This window comes from Tachypleus tridentatus, chromosome 10 (genome assembly GCF_004210375.1).
Source record: "Tachypleus tridentatus isolate NWPU-2018 chromosome 10, ASM421037v1, whole genome shotgun sequence".
Lineage (NCBI taxonomy): Eukaryota > Metazoa > Arthropoda > Merostomata > Xiphosura > Limulidae > Tachypleus > Tachypleus tridentatus.
Window position 1 is genome coordinate 7,194,810 of NC_134834.1, and position 12,331 is coordinate 7,207,140.

Here is a 12,331-nt window from a genome sequence, read left to right on the forward strand (position 1 = left end):
AACGTATACCACTGTAAACTACAGTAAAACATCGATACACTGTAACGTATACCACTGTAAACTACGGTAAAACACCGATACACTGTAACGTATTCCACTGTAAATTACGGTAAAACACCGATACACTGTAACGTATACCACTGTAAACTACAGTAAAACATCGATACACTGTAACGTATTCCACTGTAAACTACAGTAAAACATCGATACACTGTAACGTATACCACTGTAAACTACAGTAAAACATCGATACACTGTAACGTATACCACTGTAAACTACGGTAAAACACCGATACACTGTAACGTATACCACTGTAAACTACAGTAAAACATCGATACACTGTAACGTATTCCACTGTAAACTACAGTAAAACATCGATACACTGTAACGTATACCACTGTAAACTACAGTAAAACATCGATACACTGTAACGTATACCACTGTAAACTACGGTAAAACACCGATACACTGTAACGTATACCACTGTAAACTACAGTAAAACATCGATACACTGTAACGTATACCACTGTAAACTACAATAAAACACCGATACACTGTAACGTATACCACTGTAAACTACAGTAAAACATCGATACACTGTAACGTATTAAAAAGTGTTTTTGGTTCCTATTACAGATTGGTGTGAAATCCAGAACATTTGACGTAAATAAGAATCAAGGTCACTTGTTCACCTTTTGATACAGAAGACGAACGTTACTAAGTGACGCCTTTTGTTGTTAGAGGTTTCTTATAGTGTAAGTTAGTCAAATAAAATGATTCAGTTCTGGTGATTAGACAAAGATTGGTTTGTTTGTTTGTTTTGGAATTTCGCACAAAGCTACACAAAGATTGGAGTGAAAATACGATTCTCTTAGCCATATTACGGACAGAGGGTCACAAGCATAAGTTACATGTTTATATTACGTTAGATTTTACCAGTGGACGAAGTCGCCAACACTACATCACAGCAATTAGACGTGAAAATATAAACAAATGATGTTACTTATAAACACCCACTCCCACCGAAACTGTGAGGTGTTAAGTCTGGGGCCACGTGTAAGAAAAACAAACTTTCTTCGGTATCTTTGTAAGCTTCCAGTGTACAAAGTTCAGAGCGCCGGACCCTTGGGCTACCACAGTTGTACATGGCTACTGTGTCAACGTGCTCTCCCCAGCCAGATGGTGCCACTGGTTGAACGCAGGGGCTAATAGTGGCCAGACGTGCTTTCTTTACTAACTCTAATTCCCACGGTCTGGAATGTCAGAAGGAGAGGGGGGGGGTGTTTATAAATGACGTAAGGTTCAAGTGTGTCTACGGACTGTGAATAGAACATTCGAACTGTTACAGAGGTAGTGTTGTGGAGTGTATCCCTACACTCTGCTCTTTAGTTCATGTCACGACTGGAGAATGCCGCCAACTGAAATAGTGCTTGTAGCCGAACTGTAGGTGTCGTCGGATATTCCGAATAGTTACACACGTCACGAGTTTATGAAAATTTGATTCAAAATTAGTTTTCTTACTTCCTCTCCAGGGTGGAAGACTGGTTAACATTTTATTGTTGGTCGCATGGAACAAGACAAACAGAACAGGTTTTATTTTTAAATAACGTATTATCAGGTTCAACTGACCACAAACTGGCTTCACCGGTGAGCAGAGGTGGCGATCAAACTTCTGTTTGTCGGTAAACCCACAGCTACCCAAAGGGTATTGATTCCCGACGTTTTGAGTTATAGACCTCCACACGTGCCGCCGAGCTACCTGGGAAATATCAAGGGGGTTGAATCGCAGGTTTACGAGTTCCCCAAGGTGTCAAAACGTCAACTTCATATCACCAAAGTTCTACTTATATCACCTGTCAACATGTTTAAATATCCACTTTCATGACATCACAGGTTGTTAATTCAGCGGTCCATGGACTGGCCCAGTTTTTCTTTGTTTAATTGAACTTCGGGACAGCTATTTTAGTTAAATTCTGTTTAATAACATCAAACTGTTACGTTGTACGAAACAAAATGTTAAACTGATAAGCAACTGGTAAAACAATGAAATCAAATGAAAGAAATAAAAAAGAAAAGGTCAAACGCTAGAGGTTAGAGTTCAAAATAGTATAATTTTACTTTCATTTTTTTTTTACACATTCCACACATCAACGTTAATACGCCCTAATTTCCACATAATTTGGCCAAAATTATGAAAATAGATTCCACAAAATGCTAGGCCTAATTTTACTAAATTAACAAATGCTAGACCTAATTTTCATAAGTTTACCTTAATATATATTATTGTAAGAAAAGAGCTTTCTGTTTCCATCTGTGGGCAAACACACGAGTTGTTTTTAATAGTACCTTGTCTTTTTAACCACCGGTCACTGACGGGCTGTACCTTTGGTTAACAACTAATATTCGAAGGGTTAGGCACTCTTTTGTTGCTCGTAGTTTTTGTGAGGAAAACTATTTAAGAAATGTTTAGAGGTAGGCCACGTTTTAATAATCACAACACAATTGTTGGATTTAATATTCATGCAACTGATATGGGTTGGTGACTTAGTACAGCTACAAGCAGTAATTAAATTCGAAATTAGTTTAATAAAGCTGTTGTCGTCACGTCAGTGATGTATATAATACTTTTATTTACTTTAGGATAGAATCACCTACTTGCAAAAGACTTCTTCCCCACGGTTAGAAACACAAGTCGCTCCGTTTTTGCACAAATTGGGCGAGCATGACACCAGCCCTGAAACAAAATTAGGTTTAAAAAAAAAAGGTTGTGTTTATATCTTTCCAAAAAATAACAAATCACAAATAAATCGTCTAATGAAAAATTCTAAAATACAATATTGTGAAACAAACCATTTAAAGAGTAAAATATTTCGTACAATGTGGCTAAAAAAATATCTAAAAATGCGGGAAGGCGGCACGTGTAATGTAACAAAGTCTACAAAATCTTTGTAAGGTTGATGGTAATATGTAAATAGAACTGGCGCAGATAGCCTAGTTGCTTTGCGTCATAAAACGCCAAACAACTCACCAGGTAAATAAAATCATTTCGGAATGATCTCTACGCTTCACACGTTCGTCGTCAGGGGGCAAATCGTGAAGCTCACGTAATGTGCTTCAAGTAGCAACACAACCATAAACAACTGTTACAGTCAGTAACGTATCCACTGTAGTATTCAAACACCACAGTCAGTAACGTATCCACTGTAGCATTCAAACACCACAGTCAGTAACGTATCCACTGTAGTATTCAAACACCACAGTCAGTAACGTATCCACTGTAGTATTCAAACAAACACCACAGTCAGTAACGTATCCATTGTAGTATTCAAACACCACAGTCAGTAACGTATCCACTGTAGTATTCAAACAAACACCACAGTCAGTAACGTATCCACTGTAGTATTCAAACAAACACCACAGTCAGTAACGTATCCACTGTAGTATTCAAACAAGCACCACAGTCAGTAACGTATCCACTTTAGTATTCAAACAAACACCACAGTCAGTAACGTATCCACTGTAGTATTCAAACAAACACCACAGTCAGTAACGTATCCACTGTAGCATTCAAACACCACAGTCAGTAACGTATCCACTGTAGTATTCAAACAAACACCACAGTCAGTAACGTATCCACTGTAGTATTCAAACAAACACCACAGTCAGTAACGTATCCACTGTAGTATTCAAACAAACACCACAGTCAGTAACGTATCCACTGTAGTATTCAAACAAACACCACAGTCAGTAACGTATCCACTGTAGTATTCAAACAAACACCACAATCAGTAACGTATCCACTGTAGTATTCAAACACCACAGTCAGTAACGTATCCACGTTTTGTTCCATGAACAGTCAATAATATTTAAATAAGTAAAATAGGAATATTTTGCTCAATAAATAAACAAATTTCAAAATATCAAATAAAATAAGTTCTAGAAACTAGTCCAACGTATAAAAGTCTATAATATCAACCGAAAAAAAAAACGAAGTTAGAAGTTCTTGTCTAATCTACGCAAAAATGTATACTCGGTGTAAAAATACTTAGTCGGTCGTATTTATATGTTAAGTGGAAAATAACACAAGCACACTTTCCTAGCCTTTGTTCCAAACGAGTTTTTAATCCCATCTGGTTAGTACATAAAGCTCAAACTATATATTATTGTCCACAAAACAACTAGGCTACAGTACCAATTAAAGCAAGTTCAAACAATTTTCCTTAAAGTATATTTTCTGTCAAATTGTTATACACACAAGTGGTTTTAATACAAAATCTCTGTCACACATCTTTACAGATGAAAATCGTATAAAATAAATCAAATATTAACATAGCTTCTGATTACAAAATAAATCATTACCTTCAAGGTAACCATAAGGAGGAAAGACGTGGAAGAAGTGTGGGATACAGAGAAACAAGAAAAGTCGATTTACAGAGAAGCCGTTAATTGGGGTGAATTCCGTCATAAGAACAAACACCGCAGTGAGTAACTAACATATTCACTGTTAGTATCTATTATTCGGCACTAAAACATAAATCGGGAAGTTTTCTGATGTGTCGCACAGCATCGTCAAAGTTATGTGTACACTGCAGTTCGTGGTGTTGAAATTAGATATCTGAAATGCAGTATATTAGTAATTATATTTCTAAGAATTTCCCTATCTCACAGAGGTGACCGTGGGAACACGTGTCATGAATGATTCGGTCAGGTTTCGATTCAACCTATTAATAACCCCGAGGCCAAACGCCGCCCGAAAGGAGGGCCTTATTATTGTGAGCACTGATCGCTGTGGCCTTAAAGCAGTTGTAGATTCGCAGTCCGGTAGACAAAATCTTGTATACAATGTTGAAAACCAAGACGTTTTATTACTTTGAAACGTAAATAGTACAATATTATTAAACTTGGAGAACACGGTAAAACGTTCCGAGACAAAAAATCCCAACACTTTTCGAGAACTAATGAAACACAAAAGTTCACTTAAATTTACTTTTATAAACATGTAACCCTAACTTTAATAAATGTCACATGCACATTTGTATAAACTAATTCCATAAAATCCTGGTTAAAGTCTACCACCGTACACTGTTTAGAAATCTACAACTTCACACATACACACAATTTAAAACCTAGTACATTATAATTTATAAGTCATAGGTAATTTTTCTAAGTAACATTTTACACGCTATTTAAAATCTACCTTCTGTGTTTCAAGTTTATTGAATATTTTATCAACTGCTTATCTACGTTAAGGACTTGTAAGCACGTGGTTTACTCTAAATTTATTAAATTAGATTTACCTGTTACATGTGTGTAGTTTATTTATTTAGGCCTAGTCACATATAACAATGACGAAGAAATTTTGAACGATAACACATTAACACCTAGCAACTGACAACAAGGTGTATTAACACACTTGTACTTTCGATGTTAAAATATGTGATTTGCTCAAGTGAGCCAACTTAAGTTGTTTACTGTTCTTGCACAACTCACAATACTTACTTACGGTTTGATGATAACTTCCGGACAGAATAAGTTTAACAATTAAAGCAGCCGAAAAGCATATATATTATTTTAGTTTTTAAAAGAAATCCACTTAGATTTATCGTACAAACTAAAACATCATGTAGGACATTACTACTGGTACTAGAAGAAAGATGTCTTTCTTCTTCTTGTATACTGCATGAAGAAATATAAATTGGAAGTACACCATGTCCATATTTTGTGGTAATGTCAAAAGTTAAACTTCTTTATGCGTTACATTTTCAGTTAAACCCCAACAGTCCACAAAACGAGACCCCTGCTACAATACTTCCCGCCTTAAGATCTCTGACTTACCTTGAGCGACAATCGGAAAGAAAACGATTACAACGGCGGAGACCAAAGTGTAAACCACCAGTCGACTTCGCATTGTCATAAAAAATATCCACCAAGTGGTACCTACAATTCTTATTTTTGTGTTTTACTCATTCAGAATGACATTTTAAGTACCAACTGGATTCGTTCTTCCAAACGTAACTCATCAAACCCGCAACGAAAACTTGCTGCGTTAAACTGTAAACCTATACCGGTACGCACTCACAACACAGTAGCGACACCACCCTGCCATAATGTTAACGTTAATAAACTTGGACATCAATTTGCTAAGCATAAGTTGTGTTGTATCCTTCCGCGCACCAACCATGAAGTTGTTCTGAAATAACTTTCAAGAAGTTTGTCATCGTTTTATTCTCATATCCTTACGAAACTATATTATATAGAGAAATTATAGTGAAATCTTGAAAAATTTTAGTTTCAGATGTTAAGTTACAGCATTCTTAATACGCGCACTTACTTCTGAGTTACTTTTCATTCCTACGCCTATTGGTAACAATGCGCGTTGAATTCTTAGACTATCACATGCCACCTTCCAGAGTTTAGCGGAAAAGAGGAAAATTATTTATTTTATAAAAAGAAATACAAGCGTTGAAGAGCCTAATTTTATTTAACATGGTAAGATTTCAACGAATTGTATTAAAATATAGATTTCAATAAAAGTAAGATAAAAGTCGACTTATTTTGTCGTTCTAAAAAAAAAAACCTTTCAAAGACTGTGGTGATAAATAAATACCGCTCTTGTTATTTTGTTTTGGACGAGCAGAGGAACTTTTACGTAGACCCAGAAGAAAATGGCGTACAAAGAGTTAGCTCTCCATGATTGGTTGTAGTTCGTCTATAGACTAAATTAAGCCAGTGTAACAAACAGCACTTATAGCTCCAAATGTTTTTATATAATAATAATCAAGATAGTTAATAGTGAACTACTGAACGTTGTTATTTAACACGTGTGGATATAGTAACAAATATTTCATTCTTGAACGTTCCAGAATAAACATATATCATTTTCAGCAAGCTGTATTAAGCACGGTAAATAATCAGGTACAATAATTATAAATTTAAACACTTTATAAAAGTAAGTCAAATATCGAATAAACTTTTAGGGTTTAATTTAAGCTACTCTGGAAACAGTTTGGTTTGTTTTGAGTTTCGCGCAAAAGTACACGAGGGCTATCTGCACTAGTCATTCCTAAATTAGCAGTGTAAGACTAGAAGGAAGGCAACTAGTCGTCACCAACCACCGCCAACTATCAGACTACTCTTTTACGAGTGGGATTGACCGTCATATTATAATGCCTCTACTGTTGAAAGGGCGAGCATGTTTGGTACGACGGGGATTCAAACCCGCGATGCTGAGATTACGAGTGAAGTGCCTCAACCATCTGGCTCTCCATGAGCACCATAGTAGAGTTTAAAAACACGCAATATAATGAAATGAAACTTTGATTCTATATCAAATTCATCGAACTTTAGGAACACAAATATATATGACTCAGCAGATAGCCCGATGTGGCTTTGCTATAAGAAACATACACATGTATATATAGATATTTAGGTTTGCTGAAACATTCATACTTATTAAATTACGGCCGAACTTAACTTACTGATGTCTGAAACAACAAAAACTAGTAAATACTTACCAAAAGTCACAGTAACTGTACTATTCTATGTCCAAAAGAGCTTAATACTTACCAAAAGTCACAGTAACTGTACTATTCTATGTCCAAAAGAGCTTAATACTTCCCAAAAGTCACATTAACTGTATATTCTATGTCCAAAAGAGCTTAATACTTCCCAAAAGTCGCGGTAACTGTACTATTCTATGTCCAAAAGAGCTTAATACTTCCCAAAAGTCACAGTAACTGTACTATTCTATGTTCGCAAGGAAGCAGTGACTTCTTTAAAGTACAGTCACTTAGTTTTAGTCATATATATATATATCATTTGACTCTCGAGTATAATTTTCGTTTCTTTAGTGTAAGCTTTAAGAACTAAAGTGCTTGTTGTTCATTGGTTTACATGCCGTATCACAGTTAAGGCACACCATAAGATTGTGATATTGTTTTTATAAAACAGATGGATCACTTGATGTCCTTGGAATAACTTGAGTGTCAGTCAGTGGTAGTAACAATTATTTTAACTGCCAAATATTTTGTAAGATAAAAACGTATTTAACCTCTGATTACAAACGTTTCACGTAATATTTTGATTTTTCTTTTTTTGTTTGTTTGTTTTTGAATTTCGCACAAAGCTACACGAGGGCTATCTGCGCTAACCGTCTCTAATTTTGCAGTATAAGACTAGAGAGGAGGCAGCTAGTAATCAACATCCACCGCCAACTCTTAGACTACTCTTTTACAAACGGACTGACCGTCACTTATATAACGCCCCCACGGCTGAAAGGGCGAGCATGTTTGGCGCGACGGGGATGCAAACCCGCGACCCTCAGATGACGAGTCGCACGTCTTAACCCACATGGCCATGCCGGACCTTCTTTTGTTATGCGTAATTAATGGCTGCTAAATATCTAATGATATATTTAGGCTTCGGAAAAATATAAATCGTGTCTTCCCTCCGCGGCACTCATAGTGAGAAAAACACAGATATCCCATTGTGTTTAAAATTGAAACAAATAAGCAAGTAATTAAACCTGAAGCTGCTAAATTTGTTTCAGTTTTAATAAAACAGTTATTTTTATATTGTCTTCCAGAGGCTCAGCGGTAAGTCAGCTGGCTCAGAACACTAAAATCCGGGTTTTGATACCCGTGATGGGCAAAACATGGGATCAAGTGGTGTATGGAAGTGAAATAGAGTAGCGGTCAATAACGTTGTTTTTAATCCGACTGAGGTAATGGAAGTTTAAAAGGTACAAACTATAGACAGATCAGGTACGTGAACTTCTCATGAGACCAATGTTGAGTGACGCCGTTGGAAATGACAAGTTATTCTGACAGTATGAGATAGAAAGTCGACGAAGGTTCACACACTCCTAGCGTCGCGTGAAGCTCGAGCTCCACATGAGACCTGTACCTTGAGGGATATGCTCGTTAGCCAGTACACTTAGTGGGCAAAAAATGAATCTAGGAATTGGTTAACCTCAGGTAGAGACATTTTTTTTAAACTATATAATAATTGTATTTATTTTACTTAGACACAATATCTACCTTTATTTAAGAAACTCAATACAACACATTGAATTGTTTTGTTTGTTTTTTGGAATTTCGCACAAAGCTACTCTTTTACCAACGAATTATGGGATTGATCGTCACATTATAATGCCCCCACGGCTGGGAGGGCGAGCATGTTTGGCGCGACTCGGGCGCGAACCCGCGACCCTTAGATTACGAAGCGCACGCCTTAACACGCTAGGCCATGCCGGGCCCTAACACATTGAAAACAAGCTAATAATATGAAAACGTTAAGGCTAAGTACAATATGCTATCTACCTTTTCTTCTATATATGTAAGGCTAAATCTACGTAATTAGTTTGATAAGCTTGTGAAAATCCTGTGTTATTATCTTATATCAGATCATCCCTTAAGTAATGTCTGATTTTAGGTTTAGAAAAAGGGAAGGAATTTCAAACACTTTTAATGTTATTTAAACAATAATGTTATATTATTATTAATAACTTCCTGTCAGCGGTTCACAAGCTTCTGAATGTCACTTCTGTAACATTCTTAGGGTTTGGAGGAAAAGAATGTAGAGATGGTAGTTTTGACATCTTCATGTGTTACAAGCTGTTTACCATCAAGATAGTTCTGTAAACTTCAGAATGGATGATAATCAGATGGGACAAAGTCTGCAGAATAATGAAGATGTGGAAGTTTTTCCCAGTCTAGATCTTCAATCTTTACAGATGTGATTCTTGCTGTATGGGACCGTGCATCATCCTGGTGTAACACAATACCTTTATGATTGATCAAAGCAGGCATCTTTTCTTTCAGTGCAACATTTAAGCGCTCTACCTGTTGACAATGTAATCTGATATAATCGTTACATTGAGTGACAGCAACTCAAAGTGGATCACACCAACAATATTTCACCAAACGCTTAACAAGACTTTCCTAGGGTGAAGGTCCATTTTGGGCTGTGCTTTAGTCAGTTTACCTGCATTGAACCATTGTTTGCAGCACTTAACATTTTTATAAAATATCCATTTTTCATCTCCAGTCACAAACCTGTCCAAAAAAAGGTGAGTTACCTTCACGAGAGTGCACAGACGTGCAAATGTCCACTCTTGCTCTAAGGTTGGCTTCTGTCAAATCACGAGGGACCCATTTTCCAAGTTTTGACACCTTCCTAAGCTATTGCATTGACAGTGAACTGTTGAATAGGTTGAATTAAACTTCTGTACTAGTTCTTCAACTGTTACAACACAATCTTCATCAAGTGTAGCAAACAGCAAGTCATCATTAAACTCAACAGGATGACCTGAACGTGGCCCATCACTTAAGCTGTAGTCACCTGATCTGAACTTCTGAAACCACCTTCGACATTTTCTTTCATAGACAGACTCCGAACCATAAACACCTTGAATGTTTCGTGTAGTTTCTACTGCACTGTTGTCTTTTTTAAACTCATAAAACATTATATGTCTAATGTGCTCCTCAGACACATCCATCTTCATAAGGGTTTATTTGATTATTGATCTGAAAAAGTGGAGTTGGGTTAAATTCTTTTATTTGTCTGAACATTTTTATACACGTCCTACTACATATTTTAGTTATTAAAGACTTCTATAAAGACAGAAATAATGAGGCACTTTCTGTATTAAATTTTCGGACATTACTTATGGGATGACCTGCGACGTTACGAGGACTCCACCTAGCGGACTCATGAATGACTAGAAATGCATGTGATATTAATAATGTTGCCATGTTTGTAGAATAAGTTACACAATAACTAGATTTTATTTGTAGCTTATATTAGTTCCGTTGAAAAATTAAAATAATGGGATAACCAAAGAGAGCATAATATTGTTTTTTAAACTCCGAATTTGGTACAAACTGTTTCACCTGTTAGAAGACGATAAAAAGTACGGAAAGTAGCATTGTTGTTAGGATGGAAGGCGTAACAGAATATTAAATAAACAGATAGTTTAAACTGAATATTACATAGAAAGGTGTAACAGAATATAAAATAAATAGATAGTTTAAACTGAATATTAAATAAACAGATAGTTTAAACTGAATATTACATAGAAAGGTGTAACAGAATATAAAATAAATAGATAGTTTAAACTGAATATTAAATAAACAGATAGTTTGAACTGAATATTAAATAGAAAGGTGTAACAGAATATTAAATAAATAGATAGTTTAAACTGAATATTACATAGAAAGGTGAAACAGAATATTAAATAAATAGATAGTTGGAACTGAATATTAAATAGAAAGGTGAAACAGAATATTAAATAAACAGATAGTTTAAACTGAATATTACATAGAAAGGTGAAACAGAATATTAAATAAACAGATAGTTGGAACTGAATATTAAATAGAAAGGTGAAACAGAATATTAAATAAACAGATAGTTGGAACTGAATATTACATAGAAAGGTGAAACAGAATATTAAATAGATAGTTTAAACTGAATATTAAATAGAAAGGTGTAACAGAATATTAAATAGATAGTTTAAACTGAATATTAAATAGAAAGGTGCCACAGAATGTTAAATAAACAGATAGTTGGAACTGAATATTAAATAGAAAGGTGAAACAGAATATTAAATAAACAGATAGTTGGAACTGAATATTACATAGAAAGGTGTAACAGAATATTAAATAGATAGTTTAAACTGAATATTAAATAGAAAGGTGCCACAGAATGTTAAATAGATAGTTTAAACTGAATATTAAATAGAAAGGTGTAACAGAATATTAAATAGATAGTTTAAACTGAATATTAAATAGAAAGGTCTAACAGAATATTAAATAGAAGGGTACTTTTAACTGAATAGAAGCAGAAAAAGAAAGAATATAACTGAGTAGAAGTAGAGAAAGAAAGGGTATAACTGAGTGGAAGTATAACAGAAAAGGGTATAACTGAGTGGAAGTATAACAGGAAAGGGTATAACTGAGTTGAAGTAGAGAAAGGAAGGGTATAACTGAGTGGAAGTATAACAGAAAAGGTATAACAGGTAGAAGTAGAAAGAAAGGGTATAACTAGTGGAAGATATATAACAGAAAAGGGTATAACTAGTAGAAGTAGAAAGGAAGGTATAACTAGTGGAAGAATATAACAGAAAAGAATTATAACTGAGTGGAAATATAACAGGAAAAGGGTATAACCGAGGTTGAAGTAGAAAGGAAGGGAATTATAACTAGGTGGAAGATATAACAGAAAAGGATTATAACTAGGTAGAAGTAGAGAAAAGGAAGAATTATAACCGGTGGAAGTATAACAGAAAAGGGTATAACTAGTAGAAGTAGAAAGGGAAGAATATAACCGAGT

At 35.2% G+C, this 12,331-nt stretch overlaps 1 protein-coding gene across 1 annotated transcript in view; it reads right to left on the reverse strand.

Moving 5' to 3' along the window:
- The window catches only part of LOC143228698 (uncharacterized), a 56,262-nt gene extending 50,137 nt beyond the window's left edge, over window positions 1-6,125 (reverse strand). The window contains exons 1-2 of the mRNA XM_076459974.1: window positions 5,837-6,125; window positions 2,657-2,735 (exon numbers count right to left, since the gene is read on the reverse strand). Of these exons, the coding sequence (XP_076316089.1) occupies window positions 2,657-2,735; window positions 5,837-5,915 (158 nt within the window). The 5' untranslated portion in view covers window positions 5,916-6,125. The remainder of the gene's footprint in view (window positions 1-2,656; window positions 2,736-5,836) is intronic.
- Window positions 6,126-12,331: the final 6,206 nt, after the last annotated feature.